This window comes from Zalophus californianus, chromosome 3 (assembly GCF_009762305.2).
Source record: "Zalophus californianus isolate mZalCal1 chromosome 3, mZalCal1.pri.v2, whole genome shotgun sequence".
In the NCBI taxonomy this organism is placed as follows: domain Eukaryota; kingdom Metazoa; phylum Chordata; class Mammalia; order Carnivora; family Otariidae; genus Zalophus; species Zalophus californianus.
Window position 1 is genome coordinate 65,830,556 of NC_045597.1, and position 25,722 is coordinate 65,856,277.

General features: G+C 38.0%; 1 protein-coding gene and 1 long non-coding RNA gene across 12 annotated transcripts in view; one reads left to right on the plus strand and one right to left on the minus strand.

The window, feature by feature from the left end:
- The window catches only part of LOC113920892, a 35,400-nt gene extending 17,751 nt beyond the window's left edge, over positions 1-17,649 (minus strand). The window contains exons 1-4 of one of the 4 annotated variants that reach the window (XR_003519417.1): positions 17,517-17,628; positions 4,192-4,238; positions 3,645-3,864; positions 2,947-3,032 (exon numbers count right to left, since the gene is read on the minus strand). This is a non-coding gene — a long non-coding RNA (uncharacterized LOC113920892). Of the gene's footprint in view, positions 1-2,946; positions 3,033-3,644; positions 3,865-4,191; positions 4,239-10,577; positions 10,643-17,516 lie in introns of those variants that run through there. The other 3 variants (XR_003519416.1, XR_003519415.1, XR_003519418.1) reach the window with 3 other exon arrangements.
- The window catches only part of SPART (spartin), a 90,396-nt gene that overhangs the window by 44,059 nt on the left and 20,615 nt on the right, over positions 1-25,722 (plus strand). For 2 of the 8 annotated variants that reach the window (XM_027591266.1, XM_027591273.1), the window contains exons 1-2: positions 18,091-18,246; positions 21,449-22,260. In XM_027591266.1, coding sequence (XP_027447067.1) covers positions 21,451-22,260 — 810 coding nt within the window. In that variant the 5' untranslated portion in view covers positions 18,091-18,246; positions 21,449-21,450. Of the gene's footprint in view, positions 1-17,771; positions 17,936-18,076; positions 18,247-18,770; positions 18,873-19,967; positions 20,030-21,448; positions 22,261-25,722 lie in introns of those variants that run through there. The other 6 variants (XM_027591268.2, XM_027591271.1, XM_027591269.1 and 3 more) reach the window with 6 other exon arrangements.

A 25,722-nucleotide genomic window follows, 5' to 3' on the forward strand; every position in this document is an offset into this window, starting at 1 on the left:
AGACCACTATTCTTACATCTTTTTCTGAGTTAAAGTTAAAAATAAGTTAAAAGTTAAAAATAAAAACAAGGCTGTAGCATTTGGATTGGGCTGACCCAAAGCAGCCAAATAATTTAGAGTAAGATATTGTGTGCTGATATTATTTTTATGGCTCTCTTGAGCAGTGATCTAATTTCAGGCTAATTTCAAAAGAATGCAACCAACTGCACAAGCTAAAACAACTGTGACATTCCTGCTATAATCTGTCTCCGGTCCATAAGAACCCTAAATCTTTAGAGGGGAAAAAATCAGGCAGAGGCAGAGAAGACTAGACAGGAAAATTCTGAGAAGGGGGTGAACCAACAGGGAGCAGCTCAGCATTTCTCTGTGGCACCAGGGATCGAAGAGAGGGAGAAATGCCTACTCAACCCAACACCTGACTTATTCCCAAGACACTAGGAAAACAGATTCTGTTTCATTCACATACTTCCACAGAAAAATTAATAAAGGAAAAATAAAATCAGCTAGATTTTTTTGGTTGTTGCTTTGAGGAAAAATAATAATCTTTAGATTTTCCTCTTCTCATAGATCCTGGGGGATGGAAGGACTGTTTGAAGTGATTTGGTTCCATGCTACTCCAAATTTGGTCTGCAGATGCCGGCAACATTGGCATCCTATGGAGGCTTGCCAGAAATAGGGAATCTCAGGCCCCACCCCAGACCTACTGAAGATGAATCTGTATTTTTCAAAGTATTCAGAGGATGTGTGTGCACATTAAAGAACGCAAAGCCCTGGTCTTGCCAATCCTGCGTTTCCACCACATTCATTATCACCAACAGAAATTTAATAAAGAGGACAGTTACTGCCAGAAGTTGGAAAAATAACTTCATATCATCAAAAAGATCCATGGAGTAAGATACTAATTTTTAAATTCTCTATGAACAAAATCTCATTTTTTTTAAAAAATTATTTATTTATTTGTCAGAGAGAGAGTGCCCAAGCAGGAGTGAGGGGCAGAGGGAGAAGTAGACTCCCCGCTGAGCAGGGAGCCCAACTCGGGACTCGATCCCAGGACTGTGGGATCACGACCTAAGCCAGAGGCAGCCATTTAACCAACTGAGCCACCCAGAAGTCCCACAAAGATCTCATTTAAAAAAAAAAATCTTCCTATTGCACGTGATGCTCTGCTTTCTTCTACTGGTTTTGGGTTAGCAGCTGAGAGGCAGCAGGCTGGGGGGTCCTTCGCAGGTGCCAAGCAACCCCTGTGATGGGTGAGCTTGGTAGAGGGAAGGGCCCACACTCGTGGCCCCTACGGCTTCCACCTGGCCAAGGCTGGGAGCTTTCTCTTCCCTGTAGTGTGGAGGCTGCCTGAGAGGGGCTGGAGCTCAGAACGAGCCAGAGAGGAGAGAGGCAGTAGGGATTCTACATCCTGAGGTATGTCCCTATCCAACAGCAGTGCTTCGTTCTGAGTGTGATATTGGAATGCCTGTTTTGTTCCATGATGGACTCACTACTGGACAGGTTGTTTAACAGAGATACAATGAATACATTGCACTCGGTTATGACCCAGGAGATCTGAGGTTAGCCAAGCCCCTCCAGGACAGGTCACCTCACTGAACCTCTGTTTCTTCTTCCATAATACATGAGTCATATTTGCCCACGTTTGGTGTGAAGGTTGGAGTGATAATAAATGCCCACCTAAAATGAAGGGTCATAGGGATTGCACAACATAGTATCTGCCCAAGCCTGCTGACAACTGTGTAGCATCACACAAGCATAAAATATTTTTATCATTGATATTCATGATGACAAGAGTTGATCTTAAAACCAAAGAGCAAAAATATCAACTGTAAATATATCTGCTGTAATTAGTATAGCTTGATTATAGGAATGTTGTAATATGAAAAGTAAGTAATAACCATAAATAGTAAAGTTTAGTAAGTTTTCAGTTTTGGCTTTCCATTAGAATAAAGAGAGGGCTTTTAAAGAATGCAGGAATTTTAAAAATAACTATGGTAGTTAATGTTCCTTGAGATTTATGAACTATGCTCTTGATAATCTATTAGGTGGAACCACATGAAAGTGCTTGTATCCACATTTTAATATTGTTCCCTCCAATATTTGCATTATGGTAAATTTGAAAAACATGGGAAATTTGCTTTGGTGGTGGTTTTGGTTGAAAACTTCATGGATTCTATGATTCAGAACTTTTTTGTTGTTGTTAGAGAGTTCAGAAATACCACCCTTAAAAAGACAAATTCTTTTAACCATTTGAGGTTCTGCTTAATGCATTTTGTTCCCCAAGTTTGAGGTAATACAGATGGCATGCATTATTCAGAAGATTGGAATAGAAACGTATATACTTTGATTTGCTTCCAGTTGGAACCAATTACCTTATATCAGTGGTGAAATCGATAGAGACAACATTACTAGGTTAATGGGCAATATTGTTATACTGAATTTTAGCTCTATGATAGTATGTCTGTGCCTAATGTAAGTATTGGAGAAAGACAACAACTCCCATGACATTTCTGGGCAGAGTAATCTATCTATTACAGATTTCCAAGTTATAACTGAACTTTCAGAGCCTCCCTGGCATCTCAAAAGATTCTTTGTCCATGGAGGTATTAAAGGACTACAGGGAATAGGAAAGTGTCACTTTGGGTTGAAAGTGGTGGCTGTGTTAACACACCAATATGAACATTCAGAACTTAAGGGTAGGGGAGGGAGAGGTGCCTGGGTGGCTCAGTCGTTAAGCGTCTGCCTTCGGCTCAGGTCATGATCCCAGGGTCCTGGGATCGAGCCCCACATCGGGCTCCCTGCTCAGCGGGAAACCTGCTTCTCCCTCTCCCACTTCCCCTGCTTGTGTTCCGTATCTCGCTGTGTCTCTGTCAAATAAATAAATAAAATCTTTTAAAAAAAAGAAAAAAGGGTAGGGGAGGGAGCAGGAACTAAAACAAATTCTTACCACCTTATGCAAAAAACTTTTATTTGACAAGTTGAACTCGCTTGCCTCTCTGGAGTAACACACATCTTCAGAGATTTTCACAGATCTGTGAAACAGAGAGAGTAATACCCATAGGGTGTTTCTGAGAGTAAAATGAGGTAATATGGACACAAAGTGCCCCAGTATAATGCTCGTACCTGGGAGATACTAAACAATTGTTAGTTCTCTTTCTCCCTGCTTTTCCCATATGTACAATCACCTCCAGTGTCTCCATCTCAGTAAATAGCATCTAGAGGCATGTCCAGTTGCTTAACCCCAAATCTGAAAGACACCCTAACATCCTCCTCTCGCTCCACCTCCCCTCCCCGCTCCCAAACTTCAGGGAACCTATTAGGATAGCTCTAGGACTAACCATTCTGGGCTGCAGATTCAGTTTTACATGTTATTTTAATGGCAATGGAGGAATTTTCTCCAAAGATAAAAAATTTAAATACCAGTAGAAATATATATGCATATATCATTTTAAAATCACCCAAGTGATTGCAAAGTAAAATAGCTACCATTTATTCAGCATCTGCTATGTTCAAAGTGTATTTTTGAAATTTAACAACCTCTTAAGTAGTACTTACAATGTGCCAGGCACATTTGATTTAATGGAAACAATTTTTATCCTAAGCATTTTACACAGACTGACTCATGAAGTAGTTATTATCATTACCTTGTTTTACCGTGAGGAAACAGTGGCGCAGATAGGTAAAGCAAATTTGCCCAAGATCACAGAGGCGATCAGTGGCAGATTGAGAATATGAACACAGGCAGCTGGTTTTAAGGTCTGTGCTCTTGACTACTCCAATCGGCTGCCTTTTGTGAGGTACAGAGCACTGCATACATTATCTTATTTGATCCCCAGTGTCATCTTATGAAGTAGCTCTTGTTACCTGAATTATACAAAAGAGAGAACTGAAGCACTGAGAGGAAATTGCCCAAATTTATGTAGGCAGTAGGTAAGACTGCTAGGATTCAAACACAAATTCATTTGATAGTCCATGATTCTAGTATATATTTATTTTTAGAGCCAAATCAAAGAAACCAGCAAATTTGTAGTCTTGGCAAAATTTTCTCTGTCCTAGGATGTTTCAGATTCTTCCAAAGTATGTTACCTTTTGGGAACTGGATAACCAACCTTAAGATACTGTGTTCCAGTAGAAAAACGCTAAGGTTTTAAAGCCAAAAACTCCATTTTAAATTATAGTTCTACCACTTACCAGTTATGAGATTTTGATCATGTTACTTAGTGTTAACAAACTTCATTCTGTATGGTTTGGAGAGAAGGGGAATTCAAAGATTATATATGGAAACTATTCATACTGAGCATACAGTAATAGTTATTCAACAAAACATTAGTTTTGACAAAATAGTAATTCTGAAAACGATCTTTGGGAATCTTGGCTTTGTTAGGTGTTTGCTGTGTTGTTTGGAATATATTAAACTTCCTGAGCTTCCATTTCTTCATCTGACGATAGCCTCCTTATTGGTTTATTGGGGGGTGAAATAAAATGAGGGAGGTAAAATGATCAGCCAAGGACCTTCCACACAGTTGGGCTTCAAAAAATTGATACTACTATGACCCCAAATTTGACTTTTTGGAAAATTTAATGGAAACTGTTTTCATCTGAAAGAGTTAAATTCCAAAGTCCTTAGTTAATATATCCTGATGGAGTAATTTATAGACTCTGAGAGTAGGCTTAATACATATGTAGTTTCTGTGGGCTGCTGAAAACTGGGTATTGTTAGCATTTTAATTTCTTTCACTTCGGTAGTGCATAGGGAGCACCCCACTGTTACAAGCAAGGCTTGCAACTAAATACAGTTCAGTGATGCTTAGCTATGCTGTGATCTGACACCATAGGAACTTGTCTATATGTAAATTAAAGAATTTTTTTGGATGACAGAACTGATTCTTTTAAAAAGAAACAAGTATTTTCAAGTTCCACTTCTGTCCTGAATGTGATTTTTTAAAGCCAATAACTTCTTTGTTGGTAATAACAATACCAGTTGTTCCAAACAGACTGATCCTATAGAAAAAATAAATTCAAATTTATTTGATTTCTCATCTTCATATGGCACCAAGTCTTTACAGCTATATTAGGTGGACGAGTGTTTTTTAAAGTTTGTGTTGCTATAGGAAAAGAGACTTTATTTTTAAAGAAACAGCTTCAATTAGAAATCCAAACTGACAAAAAAAAAGACTAAGAAACAAACTGTTCAGAAAATAAATATGATTGAATGATGATGAAGAAAGAATTTCTGGAAAGAATTGCTTGAAAAGTTTTAACTATAAAAATGTAACCGTTGGTATATTTTTATAAAGTGTTACAAAATTAGCAGGCTTTTGTTTTTCTTTCTTTTTTAATTTCATGAACAACATCTTTGTTTATGAACTCTATATGAACTTATGCATTCAAATCTGTGTTTTGTTGAGTATTGTGTTCCTGGTTATTTGCTATAACATCAGTTTATTTGGGCAGTCAGGCTGGGATGGGCCAACTCCAAGAACTGAGAGTGCTGAAGAAGGGATTTCTAGACCTAGATCTTTCCACTGAAATTGCCTGGATATTGCCAGAAAAGTGTTAGCTGTTCTGCAGTGGGAATCCCTCCAACACAATCAGGATATCCAATAATGAATTCCTAGTGTTCAGTGGATTTTACCAGCAAGTCATCACACATTTTTCTTCTTAGCTTCCCTAATAAGTGACATACTCAAGAGGGGAAGGGGCTAGTGTCTAACTAGTATCACAGCCAACCAGCCCTAAAGATACCTTCTTAAGAGTCTTTATTCTTATAACCCCCAATTACATGGAACTTGAAAAACCTTTATAAGTCTACATGGGATACTTAAATATAACCACCATTTTAATAATGTTGAAAATATAACCACTTTGGTGTTTTATCAAGGGGTTCTTTCACATTCCACTTACAGGTTTCTTATATAAAAAGACAAGCAGAGTTCAAACAGAAGTTCAAACTTCGGGTGTATTCTTGATCTCTGACTGAAGGGCATTTATATTTTCTTTGAGCTCCATCTTTACCTCTTAGAGAAAATCTGATGCTGTCTTCGAGATGTCCAAAAATTCCCAAGGGTTTTACAGTCTCAAGGACACCTCTCAGTCTAGGCTTTTACTTTCCCTAATTCAGTTCATGGATTCTCTCAGCATTATTCATATATTTGTCTTGTTCTGGACCATGTACACAAGATGGGTATGGAGCCTCTTTTCTAAATTTCTCACCAAAACAAAACAAAAACAGAACACAAAGAATTTTTTGAAAACTACACTGAAGGATTCAGGGAACTTAGGCTTCTTACATCACAATAGCAAAAACAACTTCAAATGCAGAATCAGGCAGCTTTTTTCTTCTGAGTCCTCTGTCAATCTACCATGTTGTTTTTCCTACCTTCTCAGTTTTCACTGCCCCACATCCCCCACTCCACCTGCTGCCAGTCTGCTCATTTCTAATGTACTATTACAAAATGCTGTAAGTGTTCATTTATTTTCTCTTATTTGCCTGTGTCCTTGGGGACTCACCCTGACTCTAAGTGGCTTACCAAGATTTCCTTAAAGCAATGCAGTTGCTATAAGAAGAATTTTGGTGTTTGGTTTTAAACTCTACCCCACCCCCTTATTATGCATTTTAATTGTATAGAAGATGAGGTATTTTACTAAACCAGCCATTAGCCTCTGTATAACATAATATAAAAAATATCAACTTGGCTAGAACAAAGCCAAATCAGGCTAGTAAGAAATATTAAAGGAATTGTTTTCCATACTTTAATAGATTGGTTTTTTTAAGGGTATATATATATATATATATATATATAATTTGCTAAGGAAGAGACTCAATATTTCATATGGAAATATAAACTTACAAAGCCTACATAAGTATCTCCAACTCTATGAGTAAGAAATTACTTTTATCTATTTATTACTCAGTTTCTAAAATGCTGCATTTGTCCAGGATCCACTATTTGCTCTGTGAGGGGAAAATTATACTATACTAAGAACATCACAGTTATTGATCTTTGGTCAAATTCATGCTTTCCATATGCAAAAAGTTTAAGGAAGAAAAGTGTAATGATATCATACATTGAAGACCTAGCCTCATGTGGAACTCTTAGAATATTATCATCACATTAGTCTTCAACATATTGTACTTACCAGGAGTTTTATTTTACACCGAGTCATTCTATTGAGCTTAACATGAGCTGGGAGCAAAGGTAATATCACGAGTGATAACCTAAATCAGTTCATTTTATGTGGACAGAATTTCTCTGCCTTTACATTTATAAATATTAAAATTAGAATAGAATTGAAGCTGAATTCTGTCCCATTCTAGAAATAAATGATAATCATCTAGAAATGTATGAATTGGAAAAAGTCCCTGTCACCTCTTCAAGATATATTTCCAATAAATATGTACTTCTTGTTCAATAAATATTTATCCAAACATAAAATACATATAAATATAAATAATTATAATAATCACTCTACCCAGGAGGTATTTTTCAAACTGCTTTAAATATAATACATATACCATGAAGTTCACTCATTTTAAATGTACAATTCAATGAATTTTATGTTTACAGAATTATAAAACCATCATCACAATCTAATATTAGAACATTTCTATCACCCTAAAAAAAACAAACCCATGCCCATTTACAGTCAATTCCAATTACCAACCACAGCCACAGGCAACTACCACTCCACTTTCTATTTGCCATTAAAAAAATTTACAAAAATAGAATCATATATGTTCATGTCTGGATTCTTTCACTGAGGTTTATCCATGTTGCAGTATTTTGGGGACAAAATAATACCAACTATATGGATTTATCACATTTTCAGAAATCCATTCATCAGTTGATTGATCCTTGTTGTTTGGGTTATTTTTACTTCTTGGCCTTTTAAAATGCTATGAACATTTCTGTCAAGTATACCTGGACACTTTGTATATGTGTACCAGTATTTGTACTGTTTGTATTATATGTATTATAGGTGTTCTATTTCCAGAATAAGGCAGGATTCAGCACCAATTCTATCTCAATTTTAACATTTATCGATGAGAAAGCTGAGAAACTCTATTCACCTAAACTAAATAAAGAGAAGTGGAAGGAATTTTCTAACAGCAGCATCACTTGATTTTTTTGAACCAAGAGATGAAAACATGTACACAACTTCACCTCTGATGGGAATGGCAGGTCATAAAGTAAGTCTACATATAACTTTTTAAGGAACAAATTGATTACCAAAATATGGCTGCATCATTTTACATTGTACCAGTAATACATGAGGGTTTGAATTTCTCCACATCCTTGTCAACACTTGTTAGTATCTATCTTTTTTTATTACAGATACTCTAGTGGACAAATTATGACATATTGTGTTTATTTCCATTTTTCTAAAGACTAATTACATTGAACATATTTTCATATGCTTTCTGGCCATTTGTACATCTTTGGAGAAATGTCTATTCAAATCCTTTGCCCATTTTTAAATTATATTACATACCTTTTTAGTTACTAAGTTATAATAGTTCTTTATATATTCTAAATACAAGTCAGATATAATAATTTGCAAATTATTTCTCATAGTCTGTGGGTTTTATTTTCAATTTCTTTTTTTAAAAGATTTTATTTATTTATTTGACAGAGAGAGAGAGAGAATGAGAGCAGGAATACAAGCAGGGGGAGTGGGAGAGGGAGAAGCAGGCTTCCTGCGGAGCATGGAGCCCGATGTGGGGCTCAATCCCAGGACCCTGGGATCATGACCTGAGCCGAAGGCAGATGCTTAATGACTGAGCCACCCAGGTGCCCTTTATTTTCAATTTCTTGATGGTGTCTTTTGAAGAGCAAAAGGTTTTAATTTTGATGATGTACAACTTACCAATTTTTCTTTTATTGCCTATATTTTGGGGGTGGTAACTAAGAAATCATTGCTTCACCCAAGTTTATGAAGATTTACTCATGTTTTCTTCTAAGGGTTTTATAGTTTTAGTTCTTACAGTTAAGTCTTTGATCCATTTTGTGTTCATTTTTTAGTATGGTATGAGATAAGGGTCCAAATTCACTTTTTGAATGAATTTCCAATTGTTCCATTTGTTGAAAAGAATATTTCTTTCCCATCAGATTTTCTTGGCACTTTTGTTGAAAACTAGTTCACTATAAATGGGCTTATTTATGGGTTCTTAATTCTGTTCCATTGTTCAATTCTATCCTACACATGTTTGTCCTTATGCTAGTACCAAACTGAACTGATTACTGAAGCTCTGTAGTAAATTTTGATATCATAAAGTGTGGGGGGAGCTAAGATGGTGGTGGGAAGACCCTAGGCTTACCTCGTCCCTCAAACACAGCTAGATAACTATCAAATCATTCTGAATACCCAAGAAATTGACCTGCAGATTGACAAACTGCACAATTAGAGGGAAAGAAGAGGCCACATTGAGGAAGGTAGGAAGTGTGGAGATGGGCTTTAGGGGAGAAAAGGATCATGGGTGCTGCAGAAGGGAGGGAGCCCTGGTTGCGGAAACAGGCAAGACAGAGTGGAGCACACAGGGATATACACAAGGGGAACACTTCCTCAAAGCCATTGGCTGGGTAAACAAGAGGGATTGATTTTCGTGAGTTTTTGCAACCAGTGGGGCTCAAAAACTGGAGTTTTAGAGGTCCACAGGCTTGGCTGGGATAGAGTCCTGATGGGACTCCCCTACTCCAGGAGAGAAGGCATGCAAGCAATCCTGGGGTGGATGGCACAATCTGAGCATCACCAAAGGCTCATGGGGAGAGACTGTTCACTCTTCTTAGAGTGCACCTGTGAGAAGAGACATTTGCAGAGTTGCCCCTCAGGTGACAAAAGATCCAGTGGACACCATTTCCCTCCCCCACCCCTCAGCATAGGCACAGAGATACCTGCTGAGGGTGGCTAACCCAAATACTGGAGCTTTAGCCTGCTTTGCTCCAAATTCCACACCCCTGTGTTCTAGTGTGATTGCCCTTCTCAGTCAGACTTGCATCAGTCCCAGCATGGTGAGATCTTCCCCTGGAAGACCAGTGCAGGTTCCCACCTCACCAGGTCCTTAAAGTTTGGAGTTTTTAAAAGTCAGCAGATTTGGCTGGGATAGAGCCCAAAGTGCAATGCACTGCTCCAGGCAGGCAAGCACCCTGGAGACAGACAGCATGAAAACAACGATCTGAAAAATGCCTGGGATGCACTAGGAGAAATTATTCGCTCTTCTGGGAGTGCTCTCTAAGAGCAGCAAGCATTGAGTCCTCTCTCTGGGGACAAAGAAACTGGCTGGTGTCATTTCCCTTCCCCACCCCTCAGCAGAAACCAACTTCACTAAACAGCACAGTGCCAACGCTGGCTGCCTAACCTGCTTACACCAAGTTCCACCTCCTTGCTCTCCGCTGGTACTGCTTTTCTTGGGCAGGTATGCCTAAGGACCAGCACAGCAGGCCCTTTTCCCAGAAGACCAGCACAAGATCCTGAATGCACCATGTCTACCAACCACAAAGTTCTACAGGCTTCAGTTCTAGAAGTAGCATCAGGTTTCATTTAACAAGCAGACCAGAGCACACCTGGTTAAAACTCACCTCACTCTGGCCAAGGTCCACAGACTGCCCACTGCAGGCAAGGAGAACCTTTGCAGATGACTGACCTGAGGGAAAGAGAGACCAAAACATAGCAGCAGAGTATAAACAGCACATACCAGAGACACTCCTTGGAGCACCAGGCCCTGGACACTATATGGCCTCCCCTTTTTAAGGCCATTACTCTCAGGAACAGGAGACATAACAGGCTTTTCTAATGCACAGAGGAAGACAGAGACCTAGACAAAATGCCAAGACAGAGGAATTCATTCCAAAAGAAAGAACAAGGTCACAGCCAGAGATCTAATGGAAACAGATATAAGTAATATGCCTAATGGAGAATTTAAAGCAACAATCATAAGGATATTCACTGGACCTGAGAAAAGCTGGAAAGACCCTTAGCACAAAGATAAAGTAGCTAAAAAACAATTAGACAGAAATTAAAAATGCAATAACTGAAATTTGAAACCAACTGGCTAAAATGACCTAAAGGATGGAAGCAGCAGAGGAACAAATAAGTGATATAGAAGATAGAGTTATGGAAAATAATGAAGCTGAACAAAAGAGAGAAAGAAAAACTATGGATCACAAAAGCAGACTTAGAGAACTCAGTGACCATATCAAATGTAGTAACATTTGTATCACAGAAGTCCCAGAAGAATAGGAGAGACAAAAGTGAGCTGAAGGTTTATTTGAGGAAGTAATAGCTGAAAACTTACCTAATCAGGGGAAAGAAATAGAGATCCAAATTCACAAGGCACAGAGAACTCCCATCAATATCAACAAAAGCAGGGCAACATTAAGACACTGTAGTTAAATTTGCAAAATATAGTGATAAAGAAAAAAAATCCTAAAAGCAGCAAGACATTTCCCTAACTTGCAAGGGAAAACCCATAATCTATTGGCAGATCTCTCAACAGAAACCTGGCAAGCCAGAAGAGAGTGACATGATATATTTAACCTGCTGAATGGGAAAAATCTGCAGCCAAGAATACCCTATCCAGCAAGGCTATCATTCAGAACAGAAGAAGAAATAGAGTTTCCCAGACAAACCAAAACTAAAGCAGTTTGTGACCACTAAACCAGCCCTGCAAAAAAATATTAAAAGGGACACTTTGAGTGGGAAGGAAAGACCAAAAGTGACAAAGATAGAAAGGAACAGAGAAAATCTCCAGAAACAATGACAAAACAAGTAATAAAATGGCACTAAATATGTATCAATCAATAATTACTCTAAATGTAAATGGCTAAATGCTCCAATCAAAAGACATAGGGTGTCAGAATGGATAAAAAACAAGACCCACCTATATGCTGCCTGTAAGACTCATTTTAGACCTAAAGACATATGCAGATTGAAAGTGAGGGGATGGAGAAACATTTATCATAAAAACGGACATCAAAAGAGAGCCAGAGTAGTAATACTTATATCAGACAAACTAGATTTTAAACCAAAGACTATAACAAGAGATGAAGAAGGGCACTTGTGTCATAATAAAGGGGACTATCCAACATAGTCCCCTTTACATATCCAACATAGATATGTAAATATCTATGGGGAGCACCCAAATATATATATGAAACAATTAATAACAAACATAAAGGAATTCATTGATAAAAACACAATAATAGTAGGGGACTTTAACGCCCCATTTCCAACAAGGGACAGATCATCTAAGCAGAAAATCAACAAGGAAATAATGGCTTTGAATGACAAACTGGACCATATGGACTTAACGTATATATTCAGAACATTCCATCCTAAAGCAGCAGAATACACATTCTTTTCAAGTGCACATGGGACATTCTCCAGAATAGATCACATACTAGGTCACAAATCAGTGCTCAACAAGTACAAAAAGATTGAAATCATACCATGCATATTTTCTGACCAAAATGCTATAAAACTTGAAGTCAACCACAAGAAAAAATTTGGAAAGATGACAAATACCTGGAGGTTAAACAACATGCTACTAAAGAATGAATGGGTCAATCAGGAAACTAAAGAAGAAATTAAAAAAATACATGGAAACAAATGAAAATGAAAACACAATGGTTCAAAACCTTTGGGATGCATCAAAAGCAGTCATAAGAGGAAGTATATTGTAATATAGGCCTACCTCAAGAAGCAAGAAAAATCTCAAATAACCTAACCTTAAACCTAAAGGAGCTAGAAAAAGAATAACAAACAAAGCCTAAAGCCAGCAGAAGAAGGGAAATAATACAGATTAGAGCAGAAATAAATTATATTCAAGCTTAAAAAAAAAAAACAGAACAGATTAATGAAACTAGGAGCTGGTTCTTTGGAAAAATTAATAAAATTGATAAACCCCTAGCCAGACTTACCAAAAAGAAAAGAGAAAGGACCCAAATAAATAAAATCACAAGTGAGAGGGGAGAAATAACAACACCACAGAAGTACAAAGAGAATATTATGAAAAATTATATGCCAACAAATTGGACAATCTGAAAGAAATGGATAAATTCCTAGAAATACATAAATTACCAAAACTGAAACAAGAATAGAAAAATTGAACAGACCAATAGCCAGCAAAGAAATGGAATCAGTAATCAAAAATCTCCCAACAAATAAAAGTCCAGTCCAGGTGATTTCACAGGGGAATTCTACCAAACAGTTAAAGAAGAGTTAATACCTATTCCTCTCAAACTGTTCCAAAAAAAACAGAAATGGAAAGAAAACTTCTAAACTCATTCTGCGAGGCCAGCATTACCCTGATGCCAAAACCAGACAAAAACTCCATTAAAAAAAGAGAACTACAGGTCAATATCCCTGATGAACATAGATGCAAACATAGATGCAAAAATTCTCAACAAAATACTAGCACATCAAATCCAACAGTACATTAAAAGAATCATTCACCACCATCAAGTGGGATTTATTCCTGGGCTGCAAGTGTGGTTTAATATTTGCAAATCAATCAACGTAATATACCACATTAATAAAAGAACAGATAAGAGCCATATGATCCTCTCAATAGATGCAGAAAAAGCATTTGACAAAGTACAACATTCATTCATGATAAAAACCCTCAACAAAGTAGGGATAAAGGGAACATACCTCAACATCCTGAAGGCCATATATGAAAAACCCACAGCTAATATCATCTTCAATGGGGAAACACTGAGAGCTTTTCCTCTACAGTCAGGAACAAGACATGGATGTCCACTCTCACCACTGTTATTTAACATAGTACTGAAGTCCTAGCCTCAGCAATCAGACAACAACAACAACAAAAATAAAAGGCATCCAAACTGGCAAGGAAAAAGTCAAACTTTCACTATTTGCAGGTGACATGATACTTTATCTAGAAAACCTAAAGACTCCACCAAACAATTGCTAGAACTGATACATGAATTCAGTAAGGTCACAGGATACAAAATCAATGTACAGAAATCCATGGCATTTCTATACAACAATAATGAAGTAGCAAAAAGAGAAATTAAGGAATCAATCCCATTTACAATTGCACCAAAAACCATAAGATACTTAGGAATAAACCTAACCAAAAAGGTAAAAGATGTATACTCTGAAAACTATAGGATGCTGATGAAAGAAACTAAAGATGACACAAAGAAATGGAAAAACATTCCATGCTCATGGATTGGAAAAACAATATTGTAAAAATGTCTATACTGCCCAAGACAATCTACACCTTTAATGTAATCCCTATCAAAATACTACCAGCATTTTTCACAGAGCTAGACCAAACAATCCTAAAATTTGTACGGAACTACAAAAGACCCTGAACAGCCAAAACCGATCTTGAAAAAGAAAAGCAAAGCTGGAAGCATCACAATTCTGGAGTTCAAGTTTATATAACAAAGCTGTAGTGATTAAAACAGTATGGTACTGGCACAAAAAGAGACACATAGATCAATGAAACAGAATACAAAACCCAGAAATGGACCCACAATTATAATGTCAAGTAATCTTCAACAAAGCAGGAAAGAATATCCAATGGGAAAGAGTGTCTTCCAAACCATAAGAGACTCTTAATCTCAGGAAACAAACTGAGGGTTGCTGGAGTGGAGGGGGGTGGGAGGGATGGGGTGGCTGGGTGATGGACATTGGGGAGGGTATGTGCTATGGTGAGTGCTGTGAATTGTGTAAGACTGATGAATCACAGACCTGTACCCTTGAAACAAGTAATACATTATATGTTAATTAAAAAAAAGTTTTCAACAAATGGTGTTGGGAAAAATGGACAGCAACATTCAAAAGAATGAAACTGGACCACTTTCTTACACACCATACACAAAAATAAATTCAAAATGGATGAAAGACCTAAATGTGAGATAGGAAACCATCAAAATCCTAGAGGAGAACACAGGGAATAACCTAACCTGGCCATAGAAAATTCTTACAAGATATGTCTCCCGAGGCAAAGGAAACAAAAGCAAAAATAAACTATTGGAATTTCATCAAAATAAAAAGTTTCTGCACAGCAAAGGAAGCAATCAACAAAACTAAAAGGTAATCTATGGAATGGGAGAAGATATTTGCAAGTGACATATCTGATAAAGGGTTAGTATCCAAAATATATAAAGAACTTATAAAACTGAGCACCCAAAAAACAAATAATCCAGTTAAAAAATGGGCAGATGACATAGACATTTTTCCAAAGACAACATATAGATAGCTAACAGACACATGAAAAAATGCTCAACATCACTCATCATCAGGGAAATACAAATCAAAACCACAATGAGATACTACCTCACACCAGTCAGAATGGCTAAAATTAACAACTCAGGAAACAATGGACATTGGCCAGGATGCAGAAAAAGGGGAACCCTCTTGGACTGTTGGTGGGAATGCAAACGGGTGCAGCCGCTCTGGAAAACAGTATGGAGGTTTCCCAAAAAGTTAAAAATGGAACTACCCTACAATCCAGCAATTGCACTACTAGGTATTTACCCAAAAGATTTTAAAAAAATACTGATTCAAAGGGATAGATGCACCCTGATATTTATAGCAGCATTATCAACAATAGCCAAATTACAGAAAGAGCCCAGATGTACATCAACTGATGGATAAAGAATAGATAGATGATAGATAGATAGATAGATAGATAGATAGATAGATAGATAGATAGATAGATAGATAGATTGATTTATATAATGGAATATTACACAGCCACCAGAAAGAATGAAATTTTGCCATTTGCAATGCTGTGGATAGAGCCAGAGAGCATTATGCTAAGCAAAATAGGTCAGGCAGAGAAAGACAAATACTGTATGACTTCATATGTGGAATTTAAGAAACAAAACAGATGAACCTATAGGAAAAAAAAGAGAGAGAGCGGCAAACCAGGAAACAGACTCAACTATAAGGAACAAACCGAGGGTTCCTGGAGCAGAAGTGGGCAGGGGGATGGGTAAAATGGGTGATGGTTATGGAGGGCACTTGTAGTGATGAGCCCTGGGTGTTGTATGAAAGTGATGAATCACTGTATGTTAACCAATGGAAATTCAAATAAAAACTCAAAAAATAAAAGAAATAAAACAAAACAAAAAAATGTCCTTCACCTTTGTTCTTTTTCAAGATTGTTTTGGCTATTCTGGCTCCTTTGCATTTCCATGTGAGTTTAGGATTAGCTTGCCAATTCCTGCAAAATAGTTGTCTGGGATTTTCTTAGGGATTATGTTCCATCTGTAGATCAATTTGGGGAATATTGCCATTATAACAATATTAAATCTGTCTGCAAATATGGAATGTCTTTCCATTCATTTAGGTCTTCTATAAACACTCTCAGCAATGTTTTGTAGTTTTTGGTGTACAAGTCTTGCACTTATTTGGTTAAATTTATTCCCAAGTATTTTGTCCTTGATAGTATTCTCATGACATTCTTAATTTCATTTTTGGAGCGTTCATTGCTAGTGTTTAGCAATACTATTGACTTTTGTACATTGATCCTTTATCCTGCAACTTTGATGCACTTAGTAGCTTTGTAGTAAATTTTACGGTTTTCTATATATAATGACCTTGTATTTAGAAATTTCAAGTTTTTAAACACTTTTTTATGGCTATTGCAAAATTTTAAAATTAGATTTAAATTTATGTACCTATGATGCAAAGAAGTTTGATAGGTGATCAAGAAAAGACTTTCCAGAATAAAGAAATATTATATTGGGATAAATTTTCATGAAGAACTATGGAAAATACAGGTTCAGGAAGAAGAGGAATGATGCAAAATTTTGTATTAAAGAAAAGCTTGTTCATGTAGTTATAAAAATTGATGAAGAATATCAAATTGCCTGGTATTAAGGTTCCACTGGCTACATTTAGAAGGGTTATGTAGCAGTTTTATTTTAAAAATGTCAATTTACTATAGAACAATTTGCATCTTTTGCAACTATTTAAATCAGATCAAAATTTTTATGTATGGTCTATCTAAAAATGAGGGAAAAGGTACAGTCACATTTTTCCAGAATTCTTTTAGGGAGTATAAGAGCAAAATCATTTAAACCCTTGTATTAACGCATACCTTCCTAACAGGTTTTTCTCTTTGGGATGACTGCTACCTTTCTTCGATTTGGGGAAATTCCCAAATGGCCCCTAACTTAAAAGCCTCATCCAGGCATCACACAACAGTCCTCATCATTAATTAATTTTGATTGAGGTAAATAATTCATCTAGAATTAAGTCACTGCCATCCCTCAACAAGTCACTTAGCTAGGCGTAAATGCTCAGGGCACTACATGTATAATTTTTTAAAGGCAAGTCTATTGAAGAATATAAAATGTCATCTATAGCATTTTAGTAATTTTAAAGAAGTTTTGGAGAAAGGTAAGGTATGTTCACTTTGATTTTCCCTTTTTAGCCTCACAATCATAAATGGTAATTAGCACAGTTGCTCTTCATCCTGAGGAGTCAGGAATTTAACATTGACCATACTGCTATACACACACACACACACGCACCTCGAGACTTTTACCATTGCAGGTAACCGTCTTAGAATACATTAGTAACAAAGATTAGGTTCCAGAAGAGTTGGGAGAATCAGCCTTTGTTCTCCCACGTGCACTGTGTCCAGGGCTGCTCCCTCTAGCCGCGACCGCTCTCACTGCCCACCACTCTTTCCTAGCCCCTCCACCGGCCTTGGTTCGCCTGGGGAGAAAGATATCGCGCAAGCGCGGGGGCTGACGACGTGCCGGCGAAGACCAGGGTTGGGGGTCCGGGTTGAGCGCCTGGTTCACGTGATTCTCTGGGAGCCTTCCGCCCTCGTCCTTTTCTCCTCACAGAGTTTCACCTTGACTCCACGATTCGAAGCTGGCTGACGTCTCCTCACACAGCATTTAGAAGGTCAGCGTGGGAAGGACTTAGGCTGGGCCGGCGGAGGGTAAGCCACCCGAGTGGGCGTCACGCGAAAGCCGATCTGCAGGTTCCTGCCGCGAGAGCGAGGGTTGACGGGCGGGGCGGCGCGGCCGCGCGACGTGGCGCGCTCTGGAGCGCGCGACTTGGAATGCTTTGTGAGTCCCAGCGTCAGGTCGCGCGTGCGTGCGAGGCGCTAAGAACCTCGGGACCGGTCTCGGCCCAGCGCTTCGTAGCGGTGCGGCGTCTGAGGGAGCGGGTCGCTGGGCTGCGGCAGCCGGCAGCCAGGCGGGGAACTCTTCAAGTGGCGCCGAAGCGCCCGAGGTCTGGAAGGCACAGGTGGGGCGGTGGCCGGCGGGGAAGGATTTGTCCTTGGCGCGGGCTGCCCACCCGCCCCCAGCCCGAGGCGGGCGGGTCGCGTGAGCGCCTGGCGGGGCGGGGGGAGGGGCAGGGCAGAGAAGGCCCGGAGCCCTCATCCAAGTATCAGACATGAAACTTTCTCGTTGATGGAAGCAGTTTCGAGAGAATAGTTTGACAAGTTGTTCTTTTAGCCCCCATTTTATATTTATGGAACCTAACCTTCGAGCTCCGCGCTCCCTACGCCCTTCACTCGCATTTACTGGCTGACGCTGCCTCGCACTCCCACCCCTTTGATCGTGCAGTTGGAACATTCCTGTCGACCATTCTTGCTGCCTCATACGCGCTGTTTACTTGGTTTCGAAAAATGGCTGTGGTTTTGCGCCCTTACAGCTTCGTGAAAGTTCCGTAGTCTTTACAAAATGTCGGCAACTCATAGCAATTGTATTGGGAATGGATAGCGCACGGATTTTGCTCTTTCGAATACATTTGTTCATGTTCATTAGGGATCGAGCATCGCAGAGGCTCTCTCCGACCTAATTTCTATGTCTGGAAAAAGTTTCTCTTGGAATGTGCACTGTTTCGTGACACGGCATTATTGCGTTACGGTAGGGTTGGCCCATTTTCCCACTAATGAATTGTTTTACTCTTTCACTTAAGGATCCTCGAAATTTACTTTATTGCATTGTAATTTAATGGATTTGCGTTCAAGATTGTTGCTGCTTCTGAAATACTGGTTTAAATATTTAAGAATTCAACAAGTTTTCTTTGAAATTTCCAAAGGCAAAACCAAGAAAAAAGGAACGTAAGACTGTCCCCAGTTACGAACGGAGCTATTTTTTTATTGCCTTTCTGTGCAATAACAGACCCCATTTGGTGACTTTCTAGGAAACCGGTTTGAAACAGGAAGGTTTTATGTTGGTTCTTTCTCACCCGTGGGCTTTCTGAAACGTCGTTTGTGTAGTTCCCTTGACAAGAATGGGTGGGATGCTATTGCAGGGAGTTGCATACAGGTATTTGAAAAAGTTCCGTCTTCTTTTTTTGTAAAGGGCCAGGTAGGCAGGCATTAGAGCACCTTTTGTATTAGAGACTACTTGTGATGTTGACCTTAGCTTGATGTTACTGCTTTTAGTGTTTATGGGATTGAACTAAATTGTCAGGTGTTTGATTCAGAATTTTACCTTTTCTCCTGAGATTTTTTTTTAAAGCTTACACGTTGCACATCCGCTCATAGTTATGTCTGAAACAAACACGTTTTACTGCTTTTATTAGAACGTGTCAAAAAATAAATACGCTATTTGTGTCTGGAACCAGGATTTGGGTTGGGATTTAAGAGGATTATACTGGTGTGGGTACTGTTTTATTTAATACTATAGATTGACATTCCAAAACTTGCTGTTCTCAACTTTAAAAATGAAAGTATGTGAGGGGCGCCTGAGTGGCACAGTTGGTTAAGCTGCCGACTCTTGGTTTCTGCTCAGGTGGTGAGATAGATCCCGGCCTCCCGCTCCATGCCCAGCTGGAGTCTGCTTAAGACTCTGTCTCCATCTCCCTGTGCCCCTCCCCACTTTAAATAAATAAAATCAGTCTTTATTTTTTTCTTTTTTAAAGACTTGGAGAGAAAGAGAGAGAGAGGGCAGAAGTTGGGAGAGAGGGGAGAGGGAGAAGCAAGCTCCCCGCTGAGCAGAGAGCCTGATGCTGCTCCATCCCAGGACCCCAGGATCATGACCTGAGCTGAAGGCAGATGCTTAACTGAGCGACTCAGGTGCCTCTTGATCTTTAAAAGAAATTTTAAAAATAAAAATTAAAGTATGTGGAATCAGGTAATAATGGTTTTTGTCTTTTCAAGCCACTTGATAAGGTCTTAACTGTGATTAGGAATATGACAGGTATTATTTATATTTTTGTTTTGTTTTTTAAAGTACTATTTTGCAGTTCTTACCCCTGTGAAATGCATTTTCTCAGTGACTGCTGAGAATATATCAAATCCTGGAATAAATCCCAAATTAAAAATACAGTATTTTAGTACAGACTTTTACTTTCTGTGCAGAAATTCCCAACTACATTTCACCTGATTTCCAGGTTTTTTCTCCTGCTAAACTTTTTCTCTCTCCCAAGATGGAGATGCCAGCAAGAAATGCTATTCAGCAGCTGACCCATGGAATTACACCACGATCACCACTTCCCCCCACCGCCCCACACACACTTTTCTTTTCAGTAGGCAGCCCATTTCCTCCAGTGACACATTATTTCAGGAAATCTTTCAGCACACATGTAACATAAGCTTTGAAATGTAGGTATATACAAGATCAGGTGTTGAACACCTTTTCACGTGCCATTTAAAGATCCTCTTTTGTGAAGTACCTGTTCATGTTTTTTTCTCATTAACAGGAATAAGAGGTTATGCCTTTTTAATCTTGCTAGAGTTATTTTAATGGAGTTTTGGGAGGGAACAGGGCTAACTGTATGTGAGTAACCTGCCACCCTTAAGTGGAATTGGGTAACTTTAAAGCTTCATCCAGATAATTTTTTCTCATTTCTGTCCTCTCCAATGATTCAACCTCTTTTTTTTTTTTTTTTTTAAAGATTTGTTTATTTATTTGAGAGAAAGTTGTGGGCATGAGCAGGAGGGCCAGAGGGAGAGGAAGAGAGAATCCAAAGCAGATTCCTTGCTCAGCACAGAGCCTGACTCAGGGCTCAATCTCACGACCCTGAGATCATGACCTGAGCTGAAATCAAGAGTCGGATGGTTAAGTGAGAGAGCCACCCAGGCACCCTTCAACCTCATTTATAATTAGCTGGATATAATCTGGATTTATATTATAATGAATTTTAGAATGAGGCTCTTTGGTTCCAACATTAGCTACATGGTGGGAAACATTTATTTATTATAAGAAACTGTAACAAGAAAATTATTCAATAGATATATTCTGACTTGTTCTCTTCTGTTTTTAATTAAAATGGTATTTAGGAACAAGAGCATTATTTATCTATTCAGCAAATACAAATTGAGTGCATTCTCTATGTCAGATCTAATAATAGGGTTAGAAAATACAATAGTGAACAGGACAGACCAGCAAGGCTCCTGTCTTGTTGAAATATATTTAGGTAGGGGAAATTGATAATAATTCAGTAAACAAATAGTTAAATTAGATAATTAAAGATAATATTTTCTGTTTGGCAGAAATGGAGCAAGAACCACAAGATGGAGAGCCTGCTGAAATTAAGATCATCAAGGAAGCATACAAGAAGGCCTTTTTATTTGTTAATAAGGGACTGAATACAGATGAATTAGGTCAGAAGGAAGAAGCAAAGAACTACTATAAGCAAGGAATAGGACACTTGCTCAGAGGAATCAGCATATCATCGACAGAGCCTGAACACATAGGTGCTGGGTGGGAATCTGCTAGGCAGATGCAACAGAAAATGAAAGAAACACTACAGAATGTACGTACCAGGTTGGAAATTCTGGAGAAGGGTCTTGCCACTTCTCTACGGAATGATCTTCAGGAAGTACCCAAGTTATATCCAGAATTTCCACCTAAAGACATGCCTGAAAAGTCACCAGAGCCTCAGTCCTTTAGTTCACCTCCTCAGCACACTGAAGTAAATGGAAACACTTCAACGACAAGTACAGGGTTGGTTCCTGCACCTAGTTCTTTATCCTTACCATCTCAGAGTCATCCAGCAGAAGCACCTCCTGCTTATACTCCTCAGGCTGCTGAGGGTCATTACACTGTATCCTATGGAACAGAATCTGGGGAATTTTCATCAGTTGGAGAAGACTTTTATAGGAATCATTCTCAGCCACCTCCTCTTGAGACCTTAGGGCTAGATGCAGATGAGTTGATTTTGATACCAAACGGAGTACAGATTTTTTTTGTAAATCCTGCAGGGGAGGTTAGTGCACCTTCATATCCAGGGTACCTTCGAATTGTGAGGTTCTTGGATAATTCTCTTGATACTGTTCTAAACCGTCCTCCTGGGTTTCTTCAGGTAAGCCAAAGAAAAATGTAAACATAATTTGAAATATATATTGAATACATCATTTTTGTTTGTCAGTATTTATTATGTGTCTAGGACAATAAGTGCAAAAAGATTATTCTAGTTCCTTATTAATATATTCTGTGAAATTTATGAGCCTTAAATATGTGTTTAATAGATTCTTTTTTTAAAGATACAAAATATTTTTATTTTTTTCAAAATTGTGTTTTAGTATTAAAATTGTGATGACAAGATCTGAGGGGTATCGGAGAATTCATCCTTAAAATTTTAATTCTTTATTGAAGAAGAAACCTAATAACTTCAATTTCAAAAGGGATTTATGTAACTCATGTGGATGTGTTAACTGTAGATTTCCACAAATGTTGTCAAGCCCCATCTGAGGGGTTGATCTGGGCTAGATCCAGCCCAGTATATCGAACAGTGGTTCTCAACCAGGGATGATTCCCGCCCCCACTCTTCAACCCAAGGACATTTTGACAATGTCTGGAGACATTTTGGTTGTCACAACCGGGGGGTGGGTTGTGCTACTGCTACTGGCATATAGTAGGTAGAGGCCAGGTGGGACTGCTAAACTTCTAAACAGGATCAGTTCATCAATCAATATTATCTAACCCAAAATGTTAATCATGCAGAGGTTAAGAAACTTTGGTATAGAAGTAGAAATTGTGATGATAATTTAAGATGCATTTCTAACATTCCAAGCAGATAAATTTATCGGAAATGCCCTTGGTCCAAGAGTAAAGACTGGTGCTAAATAACAACTGGTTTTGTTAGGGAACTGCTGTGGAATTAATGAAATATTCTAAAGGCAATATTTTGAAGGTGATGTTGTAATAACAATCTGTTTTTAAATGATTGGATGTCAGTATAAGGAGTTGGGTTCTAGAAATGAGAACTCCATTTACACTGGGTATAACAGAAGTTTGCATGCATGTCAGGAAGATGACTATTTGAACAAAGCAGGTCTTTTTGTCCAGAGTCCAGATGATGCTGTTGGTTTAGTTATAGCACTAGTTACCTAGATTGATTTTGTTTTTTGGTATATTCCACTTTTAATTCTTATGCAGCTTTTACATGGAATCAACTTGAAAGATGTTTAAAGGTAGTTGGAGACTTACTAAGTGTGTATGAAGGAGTTATTTGGGGGCATTGCTAAAAAAAAAGACTTCATTATTGGATAGGAAGAATATTTTGTATCCCGTAGGTTATTTTAGGAAAGAATCCTTGAGGTAGAAAGAGTAGGCATGTTGATTGGGATTGTGAAGAGGCTGATAAAAGCTGTAATATTTTCTGCCGAACTGGTAATAGAGCTGTGTTGTAACAGTGGAATTTAAAACCTTTGGGGAAAGGGCAGTGCCTGGATGGCTCAGTTAAGTGTCAGACTCTTGATTTCAGCGCAGGTCACCATCTCAGTGTTGTGATATCAAGCAAGGCTCCATGTTGGGCATGGAGCCTGCTTAAGATTCTCTCTCTCCTTCCCCCTCTGTCCCCCCCCCAAAAAAACCATAAATAAATAAATACATACATACAATAAAATACAATAAAAAATAAACTTTTGGGGCCCAGGCTACTTGAGATATGGGAAATGAATATCAGAAACACTCTACTTGGTTACATGAGCTCAACCAATAAAATGACTTGTTCTGTAGTAAAAATTTATCCTGTTTGAGTGCTTTAAATAAAGTGTTTTTAATCTTTCTAGTATCTCCTATTTTTGGTTGTAAATAATAAGTAAAATTTCACCCAAAGTTTAATTTGAGTCTCTTGAAGGGGCTCTCATTTGCATGTATTCAGATATTTGTAACAGTGACCTAAAAGGCAGTTAACTTGTGTTTACTGAATGTCTCTGTTCTGAAAAACAAACACTAAATCAGCTGAGTATTAGAAGTTAAATACACTTTTTTAAAAATATAACTTTTTATATTGCAAACATCTATTCATGAAATTAGAAATTTATTTGGTCTTAAGTAGGCAGGCATAGAATTCTAGGGTTTCTAAAAACTATTTTTCTCTAGGTTTTAGTTTAATAACCTTTTTAAACCTATTAAATTTGTAGTCAGTTCATTAGAACTTAGACATAAGGTTTCTCTCTGAAAGTGAATCTGGGAGAAATCAGCCTGTGGTGGATAAGCCTTCCAATCTGTAATGATCTACCCTGAGAAAGGTCTATAAAGTTTCATTTCAGAAGATTTGGAGATACTCCAGTTCAATCAGGGTGTCCAGAATGTAGTTAGTCTTAGAGAAATCATGACAATAAAAGAAAACTTTCCCAAATTTTATTTAAGTACAACCTTTGCAACTTTTTTTATCAGTTTCATACTTCTGCTATTATTACTTTCTTAATATTTCAATTTAAATGTCTCATTTGTTGGGTTCCTGGATGGCTCAGTTGGCTAAGTGTCCAATTTTGATTTCAGCCCAGGTCATGATCTCAGGGTCAAGATTCTCCCTCTCCCTCTGGCTTCTCTTAAATAAATAGGTAGGTAGATAGGTAGGTAGATAAATAAATGTCTCATTTGTTAATTTTATCATCCCAACCAGTAACAACTGCGAAATTGAGGAACAGATGTATTTTTTCCTAATACATTGAGATACATTACTATTCAAATTTAAATAATCTGGTATATTACTTAAGGTCATTTCATATACCACTCATGGTAATATATCATACTTTGGAAGACACAATCAGTTTTATTATGACTTCTCTAAAGTTTGACTTATAAAAGATGGAGAGTGGCATTTGAGATGACTCAAAAAGAGAATCTATAAAAGAAGAATTTGAAAAGGTTTGTAAGGATTTTCCAAGAAAGAATCAGACTTAGATACTCTGATCCTTTAGGTTTATATTCTGTTGGTCAGAGATGATGGCAGTGTACCAGATTTTTCCATTTTTTATATGAAATTCTTTCATGCTCTTTGACTCATTTGCACAATATTTTGATAATAGATTGTTCTCCCAAGTTTCTTAATAATTAGGAAAACAGTGTGTCCTGGATGAGCAGCACAATTAGAATATTCTTCTTGGGCGCCTGGGTGGCTCATTCGTTACGCGTCTGCCTTCGGCTCAGGTCATGATCCCAGGGTCCTGGGATCGAGCCCCGCATCGGGGCTCCCTGCTTTGCGGGAAGCCTGCTTCTCCCTCTCCCACTCCCCTTGCTTGTGTTCCCTCTCTTGCTGTGTCTTTCTCTGTCAAATAAATAAATCTTTAAAAAAAAAGTATTCTTCTTGCTCAAAGAATGTAATCTCAATGGAAATGAATATATTTGGATATTATGATTTAAACTTAGTCTCTTCTGAATTTATATCTCCAGAAAGTGAGCTTAAGTCTTAGTGTATGGACAATCTGATGATATTGCAGGGCAGCTTTGTGTTGTTTTGATTGAAGTTAATAGTAGATGGTAAATCTATAAACATAATGATCTATTCTAGCTATGTCATGTCAGGTTTTCAGAC